This window comes from Sciurus vulgaris, assembly GCF_902686455.1.
Source record: "Sciurus vulgaris genome assembly, chromosome: 11".
Classification (NCBI taxonomy): Eukaryota; Metazoa; Chordata; class Mammalia; order Rodentia; family Sciuridae; genus Sciurus; species Sciurus vulgaris.
Window position 1 is genome coordinate 105,805,077 of NC_136472.1, and position 25,479 is coordinate 105,830,555.

The window sequence follows — 25,479 nt, forward strand, 5'->3', positions numbered from 1 at the left end:
AATTCTCTGTATTAACATGCAAAAATAAATTATTTTAGAATATTTTTCAAATAATATCAAATGGGTCCACTAACATTTTCCTAAGTGAATATTAAACTTACATTCAACTTAGAATATATATTAAAATATTAATTACTATAATAGCTACTAATTGATAAACATCAACTGCTTTGCTAAATGGCTACATAGAGGTAGTCACAAAGACCCTTGAAGATTATTATTTTCACAGTAAAATAAGGGAACACAGGCTCAAATGATACTTGTTAAACAAGTTTTAGAACAGGATTCAAAACAAGATCTGTTAGTTTCAAAGCCTATGTTCTTTGTATGACACGAGCTATGTCCTCATGAAATAAGCAGCCAACCATGACACAGAAGATTCCACAGCTAACCTACAATTGGCATATGTATATTCAAATTATAAACTTGAGGTTTTAGTTTTTAAATTTAGTAACCACCTTACCTATATAAAATTATGTTCAGGTATGACTGAATGAGTCATCATTCAATTTGAACATAAATAACAAGATTGTGTTTATTGCCAATAAAAGCAGAGTTATGGGGGGAAAAGTTCAGTCACATATACCAAGATATTGTAGGGAAAGAGGTCTCCCTGCTGCCCTTTCCCATCTACTGTTTTTGCCCAAGAGAGTCTAGCAGCACAGGCAGCATACCTCTGAGCACTCCCCCAAGTATGTCTGCTGGCTACTTTGCCAGTGGGCTTGACCAAAATTGTTTCCACATATATACAGCTGCCATTTCTGTCTCTGACCTGTAAAGCAGGGAATAAATGAAGACTTGGCATGCCATTTCTGAAAGACTGCCAATCTTTAGATGACTAGAATGACAAAGTTACTAAATTCTTATTGCGAATAAACCAGTCAATAAATGATTACTGATGAAAAGCTATAAAATGTATTCCAAAAAGGAACCATATAATTACTATGCCCCCCCCCAAAAAAAAAAAAAAAAACTTAAGTGCTCATGTCCTTCTGGGTTTTAGAGTAACTATCACCAATTGATACTAATAAGATTCCACATAGCCCTCTTGCATGTGCTGAGAAATAAGATGACTAATGACTAATAGGACAGAAGAACAGTAAGACATCATATGAAGTGGTGAATATAAGCTGCAGGAAATGCACATAAAGTAACTCTTCACTTAATTTATTATAGAAGACTTTGAGGAGACAGCAAAAGTTTTATGATGATTTTTAAAAATATAAGAATGTACAAAGAACTTTTTTAAAAAATCAAAGACTAGAACAAACCACAATGTAATTCAAAGGCATCTGACAGCAGGAAAAAAAGGACAGAGCCCAAAGTAACAATCCAATTTAGAATCTTTGATAATGGAATTGAGAATTATTTAAAGTTTCATGTCCACATTTTTAAAAATGTTAACTTTGCTAAGTCAATTCTCTGTGGCACACAATGAGTTAATATTATAAAATAGGTAAAAATAATAAAATCTCAATTACCTAGTACGTTTAAAAAAATTATTATATGTAAATACCAGAACTATAATAGCTAGGTAACATCTGGAAGAGGGGCCATTTAATTACTAGACACAAATTGTTATTTCCAATGTTTAAAATGTATGTTTAGGTCTCAATTTTGAGTTTTTAATTTTCTTAAGACCTCTACTTCTTAGATGATCACATTGTTCAATAAAGATTTCCACAATGAAGGGTTAGCTTCAGTTTGGTCTCTAAATTTTTTCAAATAAAATATTCGGTTTAATTCTAGAACCAAATATGGGAATTGTGTTCCTGGAGCCAGTAAAGTAGGTTCCAGGCTCAATAAGGGTTTTACCCAATATTTCTCAATTTTAATGTATTTTTAATGGTACCTTTTTCAAGTCTAAGAGAAACAGTCAAAAAGATCAGTGTCTTGGGCAGGAATTATGGGTGTTTCTCTATTCTACAGTGACTTTTGAGTTCTACAATGTTACCAATATTGTTTCAAAGTTAAACATTCAGCACATTCATACCCTGAAAAACTTAAGAAATATGTCACACGTAAAACGAATTTGAAAAATTTCAAACTACTCTGCCCAAAACAAACTGAAAAGCATGTTTGGTAAAAAGCACATCTTTAAAGTTGTGAAAAGTTATTTTCTCAGAAATAGCTGTCAGATTTTACCTTGAAAATTATACATACTCGATTTAAAAAAGGACAGTGTGATAATGCTATCTCTCAATTTTAATACAATGAAAATAATATAAAAATCTAAAATTAGAGTTCAGTAATGAAACTGAGCAGTCTTAAGTTTTAGATAATCTATTCCTATCAATTAAAAATGAAAGGATATAAATTCATACCTTTCCAACTGCTTCTGATGTTTCTCCTCCCTAGCCTGAGCCTTCATCTGTTGTACTTCGATAGTATCAGGCTTCCTTCGTCGCATATATAGTTCATGGTTTCCCATACATAAGGCCAAAATCCGCTTATTGATTCTCAGACGTGGTGCATAAAAAACAAAATCCTGAACATAAAATATTCTGAATTAAAATCTTCCTGAAGGTTAGTGTCTTTCACATCTATTAAATTTCAACATGATTTATGAATTCTAAAGCCAATACATATAAGTTAGAAATCATTAAATTTCCTAACTCCTAATTACTAATTCCTTGCCTCTTCATGCCTAACCAGTTTTCTAGTGAGGTTATTATTGTATTCTCTCAATACTTTAAATGTCATTCTTTTTTCTTTTCCAATTAACTATGACCACCTGTTTCTTACCACCTCAGAAGAGGAGATTATTTTGTTTTGCCTTTTGCAATTAGTGTCAAAATGATCCTTGTTTGTGGTTGTTTTTTAACCTAGAAATATTCTCCATCTTTCTGTTTTCAATAACTAGCACAGGTAGAATGCTGGAGTATCCTTGACATTAGTTAAATGTTAAAAATCGATTTAAAGTTCCAAGGCTTTAAGCTAAAAAAAAAAAAAAAAAAAAAAAAAACAAGTTCATAACACACAACTCTATAAATGGAGTTAACTAAAAATAGCACTCTCTCCAACCGGAGAAATAAGTTGTACCCCATTTGTTTACAATAAATCAAAAATAAATTATTTTTTAAAAAAGCACTCATATTCTAATCACCAAGTAATTTTTTGAATTGTTTCTTAGAAATGGTGATGTTTTCAGTCACTTTCTAATAAAAATATTACCTACCTTATAAATCAATCTGTTAAAATTCATATTTTGTAAAAAAAATTAAAACTTTTTAATAACATTTTAATAAATATTCTGAATATTTGAATTAATATCATCACTGGGAAAGTTAAAAGCAATCCAATAAATGATTAATGCCATTCTTCATGTGACATCACAGGGAAGTAGCAGAAATTTAAAGAGCTAAAACATAAATTTACTTACAGGTGCCTTTTTGTCGATTGGCTTTATAACAAATTTTTTGTCATTAAATGAAATATTTCTGATTTCACTCCAGGGAAAGCCAATTTTGGGTGTTAACCTTAAAAAGTAAGAGCATCCCTTTAATTAAAAGCAGGAAACAACAGAAAAAGTTAATAACTTTTTGGGGACAGTTTAGCAGTCTTAAAGAGGTATATGTTTTCAAAATGTATTTTTAATGTAAATCTGATATGTTAAATCACATAATAACCTTTCAAAGAGTTTATAAATGTGTCATGAACCTTAAAAGCATTAGAGTTATTTTCCTAAAATTACCTAGGAAAAGCTATCTGGTAACCAGAGTATAGGACTAAGTTGCTTGTAGTTTATACCAGTTTTGATTTTTATTGTTTGTTTTTAAAAGTTACTACAACTTTCAGCTTAAATATGTTTAAGAAGGAAAGGGGAAAACTATGGTTTTTATAACTTCTCATGTGGATTATGAACATAAATTACCATTATTTCCTTCCTGTTAAATGTTTGATATATGAATATATTAAAAACATTGAATTTTCAATATACTTGGAAAGAATTAATTTAATGGCATATGAATTAAATCTCAATTTAAAAAATTTTAAAGAGTCACAAATGGCTGGATAAGTGGTAGAACTAAAATTCGAACTCTATATGACCCTTGTCCCTTTTTTACCACCCTACACAAAAAGATACAGGGAGTCATTAGAATAAGTAATTTTGTTTCTACTTTTTCATATATATTACTTTTTCAGACTATCCATCAAATGCATCACTATTGTCCTAATCACATAGGGAGAAATGGCTGTGACCCTTACACTAGCCAATAAGTGATCCAGGCTTCTGATAACTAAGCAAGAATTTCTAACTATTTGTACTACCTTTAATGCTTAAGCAGATAGGTACTACAGCACAGAAAATTATTTTTTTCCACATAAAACATTCTTTACTCAATATGCAGGTGTTATTTTAGCCCCAAATGCCCACTGAGCTAAATCAAAGTATTCTTCTTGAAAAGGAAGTGACAGGAACATAACTACAACTGACTGACACACACACAATTCTTTTTATTTTGAGATAGGATCTCACTAAGGTGCCTAGACTGGCATCAAACTCATGATCCTCCTGTCTCAGCCTCCCCAGTAGCTGGGATTACAGATACGAGCCACAGCACACAGTTGGAACACAATAGTTTTAAGGGAATAAAAACTATACTACATTTATGTGCTACTTTTGAAACATTACAAGAATATAATTATGGGAATTATACTGTGAGCCTGGAAACTAATACAATTTTTTTTCTTTCTTTTGGCATCAGGGATTGAACCCAGGTGTGCTTTACCACTGAGCCAGCCTTTTTTCACATTTTATGTAGAGACAAGGTCTAACTGGGTTGCTTAGGGCCTGGCTAAGTTGCTACGGCTGGCTCTGAACTCAATGACTCTCCTGCCTCAGCCTCCCCTGCTGGCTCAAAAAAAAATTTTTTTAAAGGAAAAAGAAAAATCCATTCATAATTAGTCTTGAGGTAATTTGTGTGTTTCAAAAAACCGCAAAATTTTATCTAGTGAATGAGATAGCATTCTAACTTGCTTTGTATAATACATTAGAGTAAAAATTGTAAAATTCCTTTTCTGGAGTCATTAATATAGGCTTTGAAATGTATATTTTATTAGCGAGGTATAAACTGAAAACTAAAATTCTGGAGCCAACCCAGAATAAAGAATAATGCCTTAGGAGAAAATGATACTGGCATAGACTTCACTGCCTATGTGATTTGGTCATAATGGATAATTGTAGTATTATTCCTGAAAAGTGCTATCAGAGTCTGATACATTTATATCGTATTACATACATGTATATGTAGCATAAATACATGTATATTCATATATGTCCATATAGCATACATATATATATGTCCATATACAGCAAATATTCATGTATATTTATGTATAATACAGTACTGACAAGCTGGTTACTTTCAAAATATAATCATGCTGTTCACTATGCTTAATATTCTATTGATGGCCAAAAATATTCAAAACAATTCATATAAACATTCAAAAACGTTCAAAATCCAATATATATACTTCTATTATAATTTCTCTCATTGCTTCTGATTTCTTATATATGTTAACTTCAACCTGTCAGTAGTATCTAATAATAATCATAATATCTAAGGAATTATCTATTGAGGGAACAGATTTTAATTATGTCTGGTAAGACAACTCATAAGAGATAAACTGCAATTCAAATAAAAGTCACCCCACTTGAAAAACAATGAGAAGTAGAACACTGAAACTTCAAACTGCTAAGAAAATGGAAATACAAATGCCAGTAATCCTGGCAGCTTGGGAAGGAGGATCACAAGTTCGGAACCAATCTCAGCAACTTAGCAAGACCCTATCACAAAATGAAAAAGGGCTGGGGATGTGGCTCAGTTCTTAAGCATCCCTGGGTTCAATCCCTTTACCAAAAAGAAAAAAAAAAAGGAAGTAAGGGTAATGAAGACAAACAGAACATAATCTGAAAGCCATTTAGACCACTGAATAACAACTAGTTCACTATACAACTAATTTACTTACTTGTCATCATGCTCATAAATATTCAGACCCAAAGCATCAACGCCTAGCCACAATTCAGTACCCTTTTTATTTTTTATTTCAAAATAGTTGACGCCATACATTTCTAGATCTTGAGCAATCTTCAAGTATTCCATCATTGAATCTTCCCTGTTGAAATAAAGCTAAATGTAATATATTTAAGTGGAAGTATCTAAATATCAAATTAAAACTACAAAAATACACTGGATTGACATTAATGCTTTAATCATATAACTCAAATGATATGGGGGGGCATAATATGTAATAATATTAAAAATTTCTGAATAAAAAAAAAACACTTTAACTTGATGAAAAACATATAAAGAAGAGTCAAATACCTTAGCATTCCTCTATGTTCTTCATGCCAGTTCTGTATTCTTTCTTCCCACTGTTCTTTTGTCAGTTTGTGTTGTTCCAAAACACTATAAAAAAAAAAAAAATCTCATTTTAATACCTTTGTGATTCAAAATCAACATTATTTTGAAAATCTAAAATCCTTTTAGCAATTTGACTGGTAGTTGTCATACAAATCAATATACGTGATAAAACTGCACGTTAACTAAATACATACACAAATGAGCACATAAAACTGATGAAATATAACTATGGTGGGTAAATTGTGTCAATGTCAGTATCTTGGTTGCTACACTGTACTACAGTTATTCAAAATGTTACCATTAGACTGGGAAGATACACAGGATTTTTTAAAATTAACAATTACATCTGAATCTCAATAATCTGAAAGTTTCTAGATAGTTTAAATGATTTTAAATGCAGTCTTTAAAATAGCTACTGTAAATGTGCTTATGGGAATTTAAATATTCCAGATAAATAATTACTAGAAAAGGGACAGAAAAATCAGAATTCTTAGGCCCCCATTATTCTTTAATTCTGTGTATTTACTTTTTACTAGTAAGCTTCATTTTGTCCTTTTTTGTAGGTAATACTCTCATTTAAGAAGCATACATTGAAAAGTTTTACTTCCACACAATACACTGCAAGTAACTTTTCATTAGTATCTTTTGAGTAATTGACACAGGAAGGATACAAATGTAAACAAATACATTCTTACTTTCTATTAATATTTTAACAGCAAATCATCAAAGTCACCATGCTAGTAATTTACCTGCTGTGCACACTACAGATAATGATTTTTTAATTTTCTTTGGGTCATATAATTATTCACTTTTATGGATGAATCCTTAGATCCTACTTTACAAAAGCTGTAGTATTAATAATGTAAAAATTTTGCATGACACCCTGGGATTTCTTGGTAATCAATATTAGGGATGGAACCTCTACTGGACAAGTTAGGTACAACCTAAGAGTGAATTTCCTAATGAAGTCTAACCATTATATTCTTATTACAAACTGTTCCTTTCTCCATGCACTGTCTTTCAAGCTCTTGCTTTTGGGGAGAATAGTTTTGTCCGTCATCACAGCACTTATGTTTCCACATTTTCCTTGTCTATATACTCTCTTGCTGTCTGGACTCTGGGCTTACCAAGAAGCATGCAGTCAGCCTCAGAGGCTTAACCTACTGCAACTAATTGTTCACCATTATATGCTCAGTAAGAGTACTGAATAGGTACTAAAAATTTGTAGAACATATAAATGAAATACCCATTTTTCCCCCTTTGAAGGAACAAGTCTAGAAACCCATGCCTTCCTACCCCTAGAGACTATTTTCCCCCCAAAGGTAAACTTTTTAAATACTGTCCACATTTACTAGTTTTAATTCCACACCTGACAGGCATTGCCCACAACCTACTGCCACCTGCTTCAACCCAGAACACTATACTAAAACTGTTCTTAACTAAAGTCCCTACCAGTTTCTACTTGCAGCAGTTTATCTTCATATTTGACCTCTTTGTACTATCAGACAGTGCTGACCTTTCTCTCCTTAACCCATTCTTTTACTATACTTTCTATGGTATAACATTCCTTTAATATTCTCGAATCGCTGGCCCCCCTTTTTTTTTTTTAACTATCCTCTAGAGGGGCTTCTTCCTCTGTTCAGGTCCAATAATCTATGTACTATGTCTTTCTCTCATAGTACATATACTTTCAAAGTCTGTTTCATTCCCATGGGGTAATTACAACTTATTTGCTGATTATTTCCAAAACTATCTATAGTTCACACTGCTCTAAAAGTTCAAGACCCACATACACAAATAAATACTATATTTCTCTTTGGGTTATACTACACACATTTCAAACCCAATTAAGATCAAAGTAAATCTACCCTCCTCCCAAATTTATTTTTTCTTCCCCTTATTTTGATAAAAGTCATTACCCAACTACCTAGTAGCTATCCAATACACCTAGCATGTAAAAATTGCAAAGGGAAGAGATACTGTCTGGTAGTTGATTATCCATATCACCAGAATTTAAACAACTGTGGGAGACTAGACTACTTATCTGGATTTTTCAATATAAGAATTAATCCACCATAAACAAATTATTGCTTATTGTCACCAAATAACCCTGTGATTTCTCATTTTCTATGCACATATTTAGATAACACAAATGTGCTATGTATCACACATGGATTAATTTTTTAATTCAAAACAAAAAAAAAATCTAGAAATTTATGACCAAGTTTCTTATAAGCTTAGATAGTTGAATTAGTCCTCCATAAACTATCAATTCTGGAATAACAACCTGAAAAATCTTGAAGAACATTTGCACTAACAATGATAAACAATCCTATCCAAAGTTGTTACCTTCTTTTTTAAATAGAATGAGTTAGAGCACACATGCATTTAAAATAAATTGAGTGCAATTTTAGTATTTAAAGATTTTTTTCAATCAAAAGGCTATGTTATATGTAACACAATTCTTTCATCCATTATTCAACCAAACAGGAAAATGATTTAACAATGAAAAATCAATTATCTGTGTTGTACTTGTTAAAAAAAAAAAAAACGTTTGTTTTATAACTATTTGAGAAATTCTAAGGATAATTTTTATTGTAAAATTCACCATATGTACTGACTTCAAACCTAATCTGTTTTTTTCCAATATTTTTAGTTGAAGATAAACACAATACCTTATTTTATTTATTTTATTGTTTTATGTGGTGCTGAGGATCAAACCCAATGCCTCACATGTGCTAGACAAGCACTCTACCACTGAGCCACAGCCCCCAAATCTGTTTTCAATATATAAATTTGTATCTCAAAAATAAAAACTAATCCTTATCTGAAATGCAATTCTGTATTAGTCACTACTCAATTTACTGCCTAAAAGAATCTGAGACCACCAAGTTCAGGAGTGTACAGCTGTAGTTCCAGGACTCAGGAGGCTGAGGCAGGTGAACCACTTGAGCCCAGGAGTTAGCTGAGACCAGCCTGGACAGTATAGCAAGAACCCACCTCAACAAAGAAAAAAAAAAAATACCTGAGAGGATTTGGGATTGGAACAATATTAAAACCAGAAGAACACTGCTACAGTTTATCTTCACCAAAACTCATACTGAGTTTTCAACCATGTTAATAAGTGGTGGCACTAATATCTTGCTCTGGAGACTTGTATTAGCTCTCAAAGACCTGGCTGTTATAAAACCCCCTTCGGCTGCTCCTCTCTTCTTGATTGTTTGCTGTACTGGGGACTGGTACATGTGAGGCAAATACTCTGCCACTGAGCTACATCTCCAGCCCTGGCCTTTTTCTGCAAAGCCCACTTCCCTTCCACTTTCCTGCCATGAGGTCTATAACAGAAGCCAACCAGATGTGACAGCATGATCTTGGGAGCCTTCAGAACTGGGAGCCAAATTAACACTCTCTTCTTTACAAATTACAGAATCTCCAGTATTCCAATATAACAAAAAGAAACAAAGACTTCCAAATATTTCATATACATAAACAGACTTAAAAATATCCCATATTCCTGATTCTCCTGATGAACAATAGCATTATTCTATCTTTTTTCTAAGATTATTTCAATAATATTAAAAGGCAGAATACAATATCAAATTTTTAAGCTACTGTAGTTGGCAGTACCTTACAAAGTATATATCAATAGATTATACATTAGCCAAAAATAAACACCAATGCCTATAATCAAAGGAAATTAACAAATGTGGGCAAGGTAGTTTTGTCTTTATATGCAGGAGCTATGAAAATGAAACTAAAGAGTTTTAGTACTTTGAGGAAATGATATAAAACTGAAATCTGAAGTCAATAATAATAATATACTGTTTTGCATTTACAAAAAGTAAAAATATCTTTCAGAGCTCTATTAAAGATCTTGATCTACTTTATAGTATGGAGGATATGCGTGATACCTTTGGTTTTCTGGGATTGGCTTATTTCACCTAGCATGATATTCTTCAACTCCATCCATTTACCTGCAAATGCCATAATTTTAATCTTCTTTATGGCTGAGTAATATTTCCTTGTGTACATATACCACAGTTTCTTTATCCATTCATCTATTGAAGGGCATCTAGGTTGGTTCCACAATCTAGCAACTGTGAATTGAGTTGCTATAAACACTGATGTGGCTACATCACTGTACTACGCTGATTTTAAGTCCTTTGGGTATACACCAAGAAGTGGGATAACTGGGTCAAGAGGTTGTTCCATTCCAAGTTTTCCAAGGAATCTCCATACTGCTTTCCAGAGTGGTTACACCAGTTTGTAGTTCCACTAACAATGTAAGACGATGTTGAACAGAAGTGGTGAAAAGAGGGCATCTCTGTCTTGTTCCAGGTTTTAGAAGGAATGCTTTCAATTCTCCATTTAGAGATGTTGACCTTGGATTTAGCATATATAGTGTTTACAATATTGAGGTATGTTCCTACTAGTTTTTCTAGTGTTGTTTTTTTTTATTATATTTTTTATTTAGCTTTTAATTTTTTACAGACTTCATTTTGATTCACTGTACTAAAATGGGGTACATCATTTTGTTTCTATGGTTGTATACAATGTAGATTCATACAATTTGTGTAATCATACATGTGCATAGGGTAAGGATGTCTGTCTCATTCTACCATTTTTCAAACCCCCCTCCCTCTCATCTCCTTCTACATATTCTAAAGTTCCTCCATTCTTCTCTCAATTCCCACCCCCCAACCCCCATTATATGTCATTCTCCACTTATCAGGGAAAACATTTGGCCTTGGCTAATTTCTCTTAGCATGATATTCTCCAATTCCATCCATTTATCTGCAAATGCCATATTATTTTTTATGGCTGAATAAGTATTCCATGTATATATAACAGAGTTTCTTTATCCACTCATCTGTTGAAGGGCATCTAGGTTGGTCCCACAATCTAGCTGTTGTGAACTGAGCTGCAATAAACATTGATGTGGCTGTGTTATTATAGTTTGCTGATTTTAGGTCCTCTGGATATAAACTGAGGAGTGGGATAACTGGGTCAAAAGGTGGGTCCATTCCAAGTTTTCTGAAGATTCTCCATACTGCTTTCCAGAGTGGCTGCACCAATTTGCAACTCCACCAGCAATGTAAAAGTGTGCCTTTTCCTCCACATCCACACCAACATCTATTATTGTTTGTGTTCTTGAAAATAGCCATTCTAATTGGAGTAAGATGAAATCTTAGAGTTGTTTAATTTGCATTTCTCTAGTAATTAGTTTTTCTAGTGTTGTAAACATGAATGAATGCTGTATTTTGTTAAATGCTTTTTCTGCTTCTATTCAGATAATGTGATTCTTCTCTTTATGTCTATTGATGTGGCAAATCACATTTATTGATTTCTGTATGCTGAACCAAACTTCATCCCTGGAATGAAAACCATTTGATCATGGTGCACTGTCTTTTTAATGTGTTTCTGTATGCAATTTACCAGTATTTAATTAAGAATTTTTGCATATATGTTCATCAGGCATATTGGCCTGAAGCTTTCTTTCCTGGATGTGTCTTTGTCTGATTTTGCATTCAGGGTGACACTAGCTTCATAGAATAAGTTTGGAAGGAGAACTGAGATATTTAAATATAATGTTTGATACTGTATTTTCTAGATTTCATAAATATTACCAAGTAACAGTAAAGTATAACACTTTACAGTTAAAGCTGTACAATTCATGAACTGTATTTGTAAACTGGAAGTTAAGCAGAACAGTATTATTTATCTTCATTTTACCAATTTAGATACTGAGACTCAAGATATTTTAGGTTACACATCTACTGTCACATATCTAAAAAAGGCCTTTTTAAAAGTTGGAGGAAACAGTGTGCCATTTATTATTCTCAACAGCATTTAAGCACCTATGTGATTGTGTTAAGAACTTTTACTAAACAGTAATAGTTTACACCCTTCCCTCAAGCTTAAATCTCATATTACTTTTACTGCCCTCCTATAGAAATAATGGCAGAAGAGATAAATCAACTTTAGGCAATTACAGAGCACACAAATCTACAAAATAGCCGAGTCACAACTTTTAAAGTATACTCTCTGATCCAGCTGGCAACTTAAAAATCTCAATTTTTAAAATCTCAATTTTTAAAATTTAAATTTGTGGAATATAATCTTCAAAGAATATAACATAAAGATATGTTTCACTTACCGCTGGGGTAGGAGTCTATCATTAGCCAGGTAGCCTGGTTTATGAACCTCTTTATTATAATCTCCATACTTGGCTTGGACAGCATAGGAGGCCAAAAGAACTGCAGTTTCTGGTGGGCAATATATCTCATCATTTAAGATGGCTTCTTTAACTTGCAAGAAGAAAAGTCTCTGAGTTATTTCTTGAATTAATTCCTCAGAAACATCTTCAGGAAAGAATTTAGCTCTAAACTTGAACTGTAAAGGATTCTCTTTTTTAACATCTTGCTGCGTCACCTAGAACAGTAATTTCAAGTATAATTAATAAAAATCTTAAATTTACCACAACTGAATCTAGTCACATCAAGTTGCTTTTGGAAAAAAAAGAGGACGTGAAACAAAAGTTTCTAAACCTACAAGTAATACTATGTAAGATTTTATATGTGTAAACAAAAAAATGTTAGAAAAGCAATGCTATGCTCAGTTATCGAAGCTGTCTGCAAATCACAGATCTGATTTAGTAACTAAATTGAAAACTTCTCTTCATATTCTTAAGACACTTTACCCTTAGTTATGTAATATGTAATACCTGCCTTACAATAATAATTCTCGGGTACTAGTTTTCAACTAGGAAAAGTGGGCATATCTTTTTTACTCAAATGAAAAGTTGATGGTGCTTAACTGAATTAAAAGACATAACATCTTGCAATGATGAACAGAAGTAACTATAAAAGAAGGTTCAGAATCAGACCCTTAAATTTATCAGCAAATTCACAATAATTTACCTTTTTATTTAGTTTAAGCCATGTAGAATAACCTTTGCTGTCTACATACTGCAGCCCAAAAAACCAGACCTCCCGCAAACCAACTGTTTTCACCACCTAAAAAAAAAAAAAAAAAAAAAAAAAATCAATATTCACATTGCAACTAGGTGATACTAGAAACTATACTTCAAAAGAACAAAACAACATAGATATAGGCATATTCATTTGCCATGGAAAAGGCATTTCCTAAAGAAAAAATTGAACATATTCACAAAGCAAGTCTGAAAATTTAAATTTGGGTTGTCTACATATTCAATTTTATACTATCAGTTCAATCTTCATACTTAATTCACTTGTTTGTATCATCTTTACTTCATCTCCCATCACAACCTCAACAAATAACAAGTCCAGAGAACAAATATATAATTGCCATAATCCTACATTCCTATTCTAATTATCCTTAGAAATACCCTATTGGTATTTAGGGCAAATAGTTTCATTTTGGTGCTTAAAAGAGTCTGATATCTTCTATGTTCTACCTTCACTGAGCATTAAACCATTCTTGGAGCATGCCTTAACTTTCACGCTTCTAGACCTTTACTCATGCTTTTTAACCCTCTGCTAGAACGTTTCTTCTATACTTTTGTCACCTGTTGAACAATTTATTATTCAAGGCCCAAGTCAACTAACATGCCTCTGTGCATAAAGCTCTCCCAATTTCTAGATAAATTAATCACTTGTTCCCTAGTACTTTATTCTGCTATCAGAACACTAATTCTATCCTACTATTATTAAATGTGTTTTTAGTACTGTGTCTATTTACTCTTCTTCACTAATACTTAAGGACAGAGATTACTATTTTATATTATTAATTTTAATATCCAGGTCCCTCTCATGGAATGATAATCCTGTGGCAGGTACTCAAAGTACTGCAGTAAATAATGTGGTGCAGCTACTATATACACCCAGAATTATACCCACACTTAACAAAAGCATATTAAAAAATATTTACAATAAAATGAGAGAAAGGAGGGCAAGTTAACATTTTAAAAACAAGATTTAACATCAGCTCTTAAATGATAAATATTCTCTGTTTATCTTTAAAAATAATCTTAAAATATTCCAGGTTTTTGGTTTCAATACAGCAAATTGATCCTTCAGTTTACTCTCACTTGAAAACCTTCATTAAAATGTTACATATAAACAGTATTTCCTCTGGTGGGAGAAACGCCACTTACAGGATTTTATTTTTCTCTGCACCTGCTTGTTGTTGTAGCAGCAGAGAAAAAGCAGTGAGAAGAAAGCCCTAGGATGGTGAGAAGCAGCAGGTCCATTTCTGGACTTAGGTTAAGCAGTCAAGCAAAAGCAGTCAATCACTGACCAGTGGAATCTTCAGGCTGCATCCTCCTGGTTTTGGAGGTTGCTGAGGACACTGGAGAGAGCTCCAAGTGACTCTCGCTTCATGCCTTGACCACTTCCCATGAGAGAGTTGGAGGAGAATTAGAAGAGTCCTACTTTTTACAAATCTTTACCTGGGAGTCTTGCTCCTGGATTCATCATTTGATTCATCATATACTCATGACACAGTGACCACCATGCAAGAGGCTACCCCAGAAGACATGCAGCTGCCTGAATTAAGACAGTCCCAGTGCTAAGGACGTGCTCACAGTAGGGTTTTCTACCTGCAGTAAAAGCAATTGCAGGCCTCACTGTCCCCAAACTTCCGGATATGCTGGCTAAGTTCAAATGAGCCCTGTGACTTCGAAGCAGATTTTTTTTTTTCCTATAATTTATCTGACCTGTGTGAGTTCAAACTGCCTGCACCCTCTGAATTTCTGGGATAGATGATCCAGGTTTTTTGTTTGTTTTAAAACAATAAAAATGGGGGTTTAAAATCAAATCTTTTGTTTGCCTTTTTTTCCCTTTCTTTCTTTGAGGGACACACTTTGGATTCCTCATATACCTTAATTTATATAGCTTGATTCCTGCTTCAAAAAAATGTGCCGGGGAAAAAAGAAAGACAAGAGGAATACCAGGTCTTTCCTTAGACTTTGCTGCATTCCTAAAGGCTGGTCACTCAGTACATGCTAGGGAGAGGTTAAAGCCAATACTGAAATTGTTTTTCCTTACCTGAACTGTAATTCACCTTAAAAATAATTTGGGAGGGGGGAGAAGCAGTGTTGTTCAGGGAATGTGTACATGTGGGAATGCGATTTTTATTTTGTGGTTTTTGTTTTTGTTTTTTTTACAGTGGCTCTCTAAAGTATTTTCACAGTATGTTTAATATCAGTGCTTTAAAAAGCTGTAGTAGCCAGTAAAGTGAGATTCTGGTTCTGGGCCCTGGGATATGTCCCATGCCAGTGGGAGAAGTTCTCACCCAGGGTAGAATTCACACACCAGTACCATGGGCAAAAGCAAGTGTTGGAATCAGAAAAACCAACAGACCCTCATCAAAAGTAGCCCAGCATGGATTTTCATTTCATACAGCATACAGTATTTTTTTTTAAATGGAGTAATACCTTTTTTTTAAGTTTGAAATTTGAATGTGATTTCTAATTGTGTCAGATACTAAATGTTTTAAAGCTATAACAAAATTTAAAATTTCTATGTTTTTTTTTCATTTATCTGTTCTTTTATCAAATTGTTTTATGTGGATGGAGTTTTCTCTTCTTAGCATTTGTTTCTATAACCAGAAATAAAATTATATATCAAAGAAAGAGAATGTTTAAAATTAAAAAAAAAGTTCAGTTGTACTAAGATATATTAAAGGTTAGCATAACAAACACATTTTGTAGAATATGGAATATAAAGATTCATACTAATGTTGCAAAAGCTAATCAGTGCCAAACAATGAAAAATTTAATGCAGACAAAAGGAGGCCCCAAATAACTTTGGCAAAAGAGAAGCTATCCCAGCAGAGCCACAGAAAAACGTTCAAGCTCAGGGTAGCAGGAATAGGAAAGGTATGGGGCAAAAGCAGCGGAGAAAAGCGAACCCACGTAGATGTCCTCAGCTTTCCTTCAGGCTTTGTGAAATTCGCAATGCTGGCTAAGCAAAAAGGGGATGTGCCACAGTGGGCACAAGGCACAGTACTTTAACTAATTTTATCACAACTAATACCAAGAGGATCCAGAAGAGTTAGTTGTGAAATTCCCTAGTACGCCCAATCTCACAAGCAGCTCTTTCCCTACTTCTGGAGGTGCAATCAGAAACTTTTGATCACACACCTAAAAATTTCAAAATGCTGGGTACATAACTACAAATTGTACATTTTAAATAAAGTATACTATTCTATTAATGAAGAATATATTTTTTAAAGAATTAGAAAAAGAAAAAGTAGAAACAAACATTTCAATGGTTTTTGCATCCTAAGAGATCTTGGATCTCCTTGGGCACACGAATATTTTACTCCCACAAATAGAAGCTAGATAAGGAGGCTAGTGGAGGAATAGTCAGCCTCCAGGAACAAACCAAGGGACTGCATGCACTCAAAATAAGCACCCCCAATACACAGAAGTTAGCCTCAATCTAATATCACAATTAAAAGTGGGATTTTGCTTCATGATGACCCATGTACCTATGCACTCTTCAGAGGACCCATTCTACTCCTGGCCTTACCTGAAGCTAGAAGTAAGGATTTTGAAGGCTTTCACCATAAAGGAACGATAAATGTTCAAGGAGACAGAGAGTGTAACTGACTTAAACATTATACAAGGTAATATCTCACAATGTATAGATACATAAAACTCAATGTAATGAGACATCACATTATGTTCAGTTTTTAGGTTTTATGTATGTTTTAAAATTTAAATTGTTAAAAAAGTGCTATCATACAAATGTAGGAATGAGAAAGAATAAATATAAAGAATATCTCTATAACTGTTCAAATTATATGAACAGGTACTGAGAAAAATTCCTAGTGCTACACTGCTGGATTATCAATAATGGTACAGGAAAAAATAGAAGTATGCACTAGTGGGATGGGGACGTGGCTCAGTGGTAGAGTGCTTTCCTCACATAGATAAAGCCCTGGGTTCAATTCTCAGCACGACAAATTCAAAAAAAAAGTATGCACTGGCATACATGTGGTATCAAAGTTGTATGTTTCATGTGATTAAATCATACCTGGTCAAAAAGCTGTTTGCCAGTTGTATTGGGCTGAATGGCAAATTCCAGCTCAGCATCCATTGTAGTTACTCGTACATTGATCTGTATAAAAACAGAAGAGATAATTATTAGGAAAGATAATATACTTAGTTACTTATTAAATAGGCATGAGAAAAATCTTTTATCTGATTTATAATATTTCCTTTATTAAAATGACATCATTTGATTGGAAGCACAGGATATCTTAAATCTATTTGGGAATTTAAAAAAAAAAAAAAAGAACTTCTGAAGTCCTCATTTAAAAACACCTCCTTGAATCTGACATAACTTTCCTATGAACATATGAATATACCACAGTGAATCTCCACATCATGTTCATTCACAAGAATGGGATCCTAATTAGAATGAGATATACTTCATGTTTGTATAAATGTCAAAATTAACTCTACTTTCATGTATAACTAAAAAGAACAAATAAATAAAATAAAAAGTCACACAGCACCTTTGCTTTAAACTAATGTGCTTTCCCTAGATTAAGTGGTTTGGAGAGAGCAGGTGTTAAGGAAAGGGGGTCATCAAAAGGCTACAAAAAAATTTAAAAATGTCTCCTCCATACTTAACATATACTGGGACAATAGGCCATGAACTTTCTATATTCTCATTTAGACCTTGCAACAATACTAGGAGATACTATGTTCACTTCTATGGAAACTCAAAAGGTTCCCATTACTTGCCCAAGCACACATGGAGATCAAATAGCAGAGGAAGTGTTTAAACTGAGATCTAATTCTTAATTCTTCTCACTATGCCACATTTCTCTCAACTTAAAAATCACATATTTAGTTTTATTCCTACTGCAAACATACTCTTGACTTTATAAAAGGCATTTTCTATAGCACTTTATTTATAAGACTCTATACTAAATACTATTTTTTTGTGTAAAAACTGAGGTAAATAGCAATCTGAATTTTTGCTTTTGGTCCTGTATTCTACCACTGAGCTACATCTCAGTCCCTTTTTATTTGTTTTGAGATAGGGTATCACTAAATTGCCCAGGCTGGCCTTTAATTTGGGATCCTCCTGCCTTAGCCTCCCAAGTCACTGGGATTACAGGCATGCACCACCACACCTGACTGTCATTCTCGTCTTTAAAAACTAGTTCTATCCCTCACAGGTAGGGGTGTGTGTGTGTGTGTGTGTGTGTGTAAAAAAAAAAAAAAAAAAAAAAATATATATATATATATATATATATATATAAACATTGTATTCAGCTACACTATAATTTTAAGTACTTGTTAATAAAGTCTTCTTTCTTAATATGGACAATGGTTACATGGATATATTTTCTTTAAGAAAGTTCAACTATACTTAACACATTAATTGTACAAATAACTAGGATTCACTATGATACAGTGTTTTGATTTGTAGATTCTATTTCAACTTAAAAAATTTAAAATTATACACTATAGTTTGATTTTTCAATTATATTTCTAAGCTGAACGTTTTTGTGAGGAGTTACAAGTCATTTTCAAATCTATACCATCTTTACATGTGATGAAATAATTTATGTACCCATTTTTCTGTCAATGGACATTGTTTCCATTGTTATGAATAGTCTTATACACAACTCCTAGTTCATATGCATAATTTCTCTACATGTATATATGCAAAAAGAGAACTCCCAGATAACAATATATATGCACACATCTTGAACACTTTAATTAGGAATAGTCAAACAATTTATATTCTCACAGTAGTGCCTAAGAATTCTTACTGATCTGCATTTTCACTAATGGTATCAACAGATTTCTTTAATGTTTGACAACCTAGTAGGAAATGATGTATAAATATGGTCTTAAAATATGCTTCCCTAATTGCTGATGAAGTTGAGAACATTTTTGTGTATGTGGCATATAGTATTCTAAGATGATCCCCAAGAGCTCTGTGCCCTATTGTTTCACCCATGATTATAATGCATTACATGATAAAAAGGATTTTGTACATGTTTTTAAGGTTAACAATCAGTTGACCTTAAGAGAAATTATCTGGCCAGGTGTGGTGGCACATGGCTGTAATCCCATCTACTCAGGAGGCTGAGGTGGGAGGATCACAAATTCAAGGCCAGTCTGGGCAACTTGGACCGTGTTTCAAAATTTAATTAAAAAGTGAGGGGGATGTTGCTCAGTGGTAGAGCCCTTGCCTAAACTGTACAAGGTCCTGTGTTCAATCACCAACACTACAAAAACTAATAAAAGATTATCTAGGTGGGCCTAAACTAGTCATAAGTGTACTTTAAAAGCAGAACTGTTCTCAGACAGGTTACAAAATAAGTCAGAGCAATAGAAGACAAGTACAATATGCTTACTAAGCACTCAGTCTCACCTTTGAAATGTCTGTTCTCATCTGTCTTCTTTTCCCATTTTTTGTTTTATTTCTTTCTCACACTTATGCATCTTTGTATATTAATCTTTTGTCAGTTATTTGTCACAAAAAAATCTCCCTGTTTGTCATTCTGTATTCTTTATGATGCCCTCTTTAATAAACATTTTAATTTTAATGTTGAATTCATGTTAATTAATCTTTTGAATACAGATGTCTTTTGGGGGGCAGGTGAAGGTACCAGGGATTGAACTCAGGGGTACTCGACCACAGAGAATAGGTCACACCCCAGCCCTATTTTGTATTTTATTTTGAAACAGGATCTCACAGAGTTGCTTAACACTTCACTTTTAGTGAGGCTAACTTTGAACTCGTGATCCTCCTGCTTGTCTCCTGAGCTACTGGGATTACAGGTGCGCAACACTGCACCTGGCTCAGATGTTACTTTTTTTTTTTTGGCCATATTTAAGAAATACTTCCCTATTCTGGATTCACAAAGATAGTCTTATATTTCTTATTCTACATCTTAAAGGTTTTTGATTATTTCTCTTTGATATTTGCTTATGATGAAAGAGAATCAATTTCATTCTTAATCCCTATATGGATAATAATATGGAAATTTTTAAAAATCTCAACATAATTAATTTACTCCCCAAAGACTGTTCTGTCACAAATCAAGCATCTGTACAGGCATGGATCTCTGTTCCACCAGCCTATTTAACTATTCCGCTAATATACTATTTTAATTACTATATCTTCAAAGAAGTCTTGATATCTAGTAAGATAAGTCTCCCCTCATTATTCTACAGAATTGTTCTGGCTATTCTTGGTTCTGTATTTTAGTTCCTGCATCCAAATAAAATGGTAAATTTTCAAAACCCCACATCTATGATTTAGAACTATACTATATTTATCAGTCTCTTGGGGTAAAAACTAACATCTTTCCAATATTAACTCTACCCACAACTACAGTTCTCATGTACATTGATTTAGGACATCTTCAATGTTTTCTAGTGTCTTTTTTGAAAGAGACTAAAGTTGCTTGATAAAAATAATCATAATCATAATAATCATTGTTAAGATATTTTCCCTTGGACATTAAGGTTTTGTAGCAATTGTAAATATGGGTCCACTATCCTTAATATATAATTTTGACATCCTAAAAGCATTTAAGACTGAAATTTTAGTTAATTTTGGGTGAAAATTTGACATGAAGTAATGTGAGACTAATACTCATGGTAAATTAATTCATTCCATTTCATATGAACATTCACACATTTCTCTATAGGACTGTTAATGTTTTAAGATGACATAAACATGATAAAAGTTTCATGACATAATGTAACATGCACATTATAGTCACTTTTCTGAACTACTAAAAATCCCAAATTCTGAAACTCACTCATCTAGTTTTAAGGGTTTCAAAAAAAGAATTGTGAATGCGATGAAATATCTTTTCAAACTGTTTTCTGTTTTTGATTCTGTAGGAATAAAACTGATTTTGTATTGGTCCTATTATTTCCCTTGTCAATTGTTACAATGAGTCTGTAAACCTTTGTGTTTACATAAAGCAGGAATTAGCAAGCTTTTTCTATAAAGAGCCAAACAGCAAATATTTTGGTTTTGTAGCTCATACATTCACTCAACTCTGCCCCTATGGCAACAAAGCAACCAAACGTAATAAACAACTGAGAATACTGTGTCCCAATAAAACTTTATTATGGATACTGAAATCTAAATTTCATATAATTTTAATGTGTTACAAAACAATCTTTTTTTTCCCCCCAACCATTGAAAATGTAAAAAATCATTCTCAGCTCATGCACAGTAAAAAACAGGTGACTATTCTCTCACGATAGAAAGTGAGCACTACAGATGCAGACTATTCCTGTACCTAAGCATAAAACAGTGGGCATGCATCCCTGTGCTTTATCTTCTCTTCCTGCTAGCTGGAGGCAGCTTCAACTATAAATACTATATAAATGCCTAAAAGGCTAGGGCTAGAACTTCTTGGGCTCAGGATCCTTTCACACTCTTGAAAATTATAAAGCACTCAAAAAGCTTTTGTTATATGGGTTGCATACATCAGTATGTACCATATTAGAGATTAAAGCTGATAAAATTTTTAAATATGAACTCATTTAAGTATAATGATAATAAACTTATTACATGCTAACATAATAGCATTGTGATAGATAAAAATGCTACCTACAAATATACTGTTCAATTTTAAAAAGTGCTATAAGACAGCTTTAAATCCTTTTCATTTGATCTTAACAGCAATTCTCGGAGGTAATCAAAGCACCTGTTATCAAATCAACTTTGCAACTGAATCAAGTTTACAGAAGTTATGCTTCACCAAGGTTACATATATACTAAGTATGAAGTTGTGTCAACAGGATCAGGGTAAAACAGAAAAACCAAATTAACTTTCTCCAACCTTCGTGTTTGGGGAAAAAAAATACACTTTATTTTTAATTAGGGTGAGTGGGGAGAAAAGGGTTGGCTAAATTTTGGCCTAAAAAGTTTGAGAAAAAAAATCTCCCAGATATTTCAGTGCACTAACCACATACCTGAACATTTAAAATTGACTCTACTCTCAGAAACAACAAATAAATGTTCTCTGCAAAAAGTTTTCCAAAGTACTTATAAGCATTCACATTCCTACTAGAAATACATTTAGGGTAACAGATATTCCACATCCTTATCTACACTTAATATTATCAATATGTAATTACTGCTCTTCTAGTGCATAAAATGTTATTTCACTGTACCTTTATTTCGTATTTCCCTGATAACGAAAAACATTTAGAATCTTTTTGGGTTCGCTGGCCAATTAACACAGCTTCCTTTATATAAAGCATCTTTTCAAAATTTTTACCCATTTTTTTAAAAACTGAGTTATTGAACTATAGAACTTTATATTGCAATTATTTTCTCCCATTCTGTCTTGCTGTTTTCTTATTGCTCTTTTTCACAGAGCAAAAATTCTGATGAAGTCCAATTTTTTCCATAATGGTTCGAACTTTCTTTGTACTAAGAAACTTGTCCCTATCCAAGATCACAAAATTTTTTCATATATTTTCTTCTGAAAGTTTTATAGTTTAGGCTTTTACACTTAGGTCTACAATCTAGAGTAAATTTTTGAGGAAATTATGAGATATGAGTTAATGTTTATGTTTTTCTGTATAGATAACTCATTTCATCAACATTTGTCAAAAATAATTAAAATTCCCCATTAAATTGTGTAATACTTTTATTAAAAATCTTACAATATGTAATGTGTGTGGTGTGCTTCTATTCCTCTGATCCTATTATCTATCCTTTCCCAATTACCACAATGTCTTATTTTTGTAGCTTGAGAGTAAGTCTTGAAATGAAGGTGTGTAAATTTTCCAATTTCGTTCCTTCTTAAAATTGCTTCAGCAATTTTGACAGTTTCACCCAAAGAAGTCCGCAGGGGTTTAACTGACTGAAATTGAATTAAAACTACCAACATATCTGGGGAGAACTGACATCTTAATAGTTGTTAATAAACAAATTTATCAACATTATCTATTTCTCCATATATTTAGATCTTTAATTTCTTATAGCAAGTTTTCAGTACAGAGATCTTGTTTTGCCTCTGTACATTTATTCCTAAGTATTTTATGTTTTCTATGCAGTCACTTCATTTTTCAAACTTTGCTGCCATTACATATTTTTTAAAAAACACTGATTTTATTTTATTTTATTTTATTTTTTACTCTAACCTTTTCTCTGGAGGTCTTGCTAAATTCAGTTATTAGGTCTAGTAGTTGTTCTATAGATTCATAAGTACAGTTCACAAACAGTCATGTCATCTGCAAACAGAAAATTTTACTTCTTCCTTTCTGATCTTTATACCTTTTGTTTCCTTTTATCCTTTTCTACCAACAAAGCACTTTGTTACCTGCTGAGTCTTCAAAGCAATATTCATGCCAAAAAATCTAAAACTATAACCAACAATTATTCTAAAAAGCTAATGTCCAAAAGAAATACTACAGAAAAAGAAATATATACCCCTTTTTATTAGATGAAGAAAAGGACATTTACTCTAGGACAAGAAGAATACGCATTAGTCAAGAACCATATAATTCTAAAATTAAGTAAAATGATCAAAGGTGTACAATTCTAAGACTATATATCAGTATGAGTATCACTAGCACTATATGATGTCAGTAGAAGTATCACCAGCATCAAAGCTAGTGTGTGAGAACAATGGAAAAATTAACATGCAGCCAGGCACAGTGGCACATGCCTTTAATCCCAGTGACTCAGAAAGCTGAGGCAGGAGGATCACAAGTTCCAACCTAGCCTCAGCAACTTAGCAAAACCCTGTCTCAAAAAATAAAAAGGCCTCAAAAAAAAAATGGGTTCTCCCAACCTCTCATTATTTTCTCTTAACAATAAGTTACCATTTTTGAACACTGAATGTGTACAAGATTCTTTTAATTCTCATTATACTCCTTAAGTTAACTAAATGTATACCCCCATTTTATATATAAGAGGAAATTAAAATCTGGATAGGTTGAATTAAATTAACAAAAGTCATCCAGATTAAATGGCAGACAATTAAGTCAGATTTACCCCAAAACTCATAAATTTTAACCTTAACTGCCCACAATACTATGCGGTAGCCCCACTAATCTAAAACAAGTAATAGTAACAGTGCATTTTCTTCGAACAACTTTCCCGTATTTTGCCTTGTTCAAAGAAGAAAAACAAAAACAAAACAAAATTTACTGCTAATAATATTGTTTTAAGTAAGCAGCATCAAAAGTAATAAAATTCACTTACTGGTTTCGGCATTTTCCTTCTCTTTCTGTTACTTTCTTTAAAAATTCTTCACGTCTATAATTCTGTTGTCACCTTCTGTTAAAGAAAAAGAATAACATTATCTTTTTCACATAAGGTTTTTAACTACCACTTATATAAAAATTAAAGCATCAGAAGTTATTATCTATTCTAATTTTCAATGTCTTCTACTAATATTTCACATTTCCTAGGAAGATTAAAATCTGACACTTGTTAATATAATAAAAACTTTACAGACAATACATCAAAGAAACATGTTTGCTAAGGGCCCAAATGCTGCCTCTCTCAGTGTTGTATTCATCTCTGTACCTGACTAATAGAGAAAAGGACAGTAAAGGTGAGGATGGGTAGATTCAGATTCTAAAGAACTGAGTCAAGAATATTTCTCAACCATTTTTTTGTACTGTCAAAGACAAAAGGAAATTCTAATATAACTACAAAATTTTTAAATTATTCTTGAAAGTTTTAAAATCTCAATGAAGTACCAATGTAGCTTATCCACCTACATCTATAAAACGGTCATAGCTCTGCCCACTAACGATTTTCGTGCTCTCGCCAACAAGCTACTAGCATTCACTGAAATTGAGAATCGTCCTTTAAGATCAATGGTAAATTGCATCTTCTCCCCCTAAGGCCACAAATCTTATCAAGAATTATGACATTAGGGCTAGGGTTGTGGCTCCCATAGGACACCCTGCCATTTGTACTGTAGGAAAAATTCTTAATATATCTACATTGTAACTACTCAGGTTTTTTTGTACTTATTCATTATTACTATTATTTTTTAACCAAATCTGATCTACATTCCTCAGCCTCTTTTTCCATGTTTAAATCACTCACCGGATGAGCCCTGCGAGCGTTCCAAACTCAATTGAACTAAAGGGGTTTCA

General features: G+C 32.8%; 1 protein-coding gene across 2 annotated transcripts in view; it reads right to left on the minus strand.

The window, feature by feature from the left end:
• RDX (radixin) overlaps nt 1-25,479 on the minus strand; it is a 73,546-nt gene that overhangs the window by 35,633 nt on the left and 12,434 nt on the right. For both annotated transcript variants that reach the window (XM_079101620.1, XM_079101621.1), the window contains exons 2-9: nt 24,572-24,646; nt 17,393-17,476; nt 13,289-13,384; nt 12,526-12,800; nt 6,330-6,413; nt 5,974-6,120; nt 3,383-3,479; nt 2,325-2,488 (exon numbers count right to left, since the gene is read on the minus strand). In XM_079101620.1, the coding sequence (XP_078957746.1) occupies nt 2,325-2,488; nt 3,383-3,479; nt 5,974-6,120; nt 6,330-6,413; nt 12,526-12,800; nt 13,289-13,384; nt 17,393-17,476; nt 24,572-24,583 (959 nt within the window). In that variant the 5' untranslated portion in view covers nt 24,584-24,646. The remainder of the gene's footprint in view (nt 1-2,324; nt 2,489-3,382; nt 3,480-5,973; nt 6,121-6,329; nt 6,414-12,525; nt 12,801-13,288; nt 13,385-17,392; nt 17,477-24,571; nt 24,647-25,479) is intronic.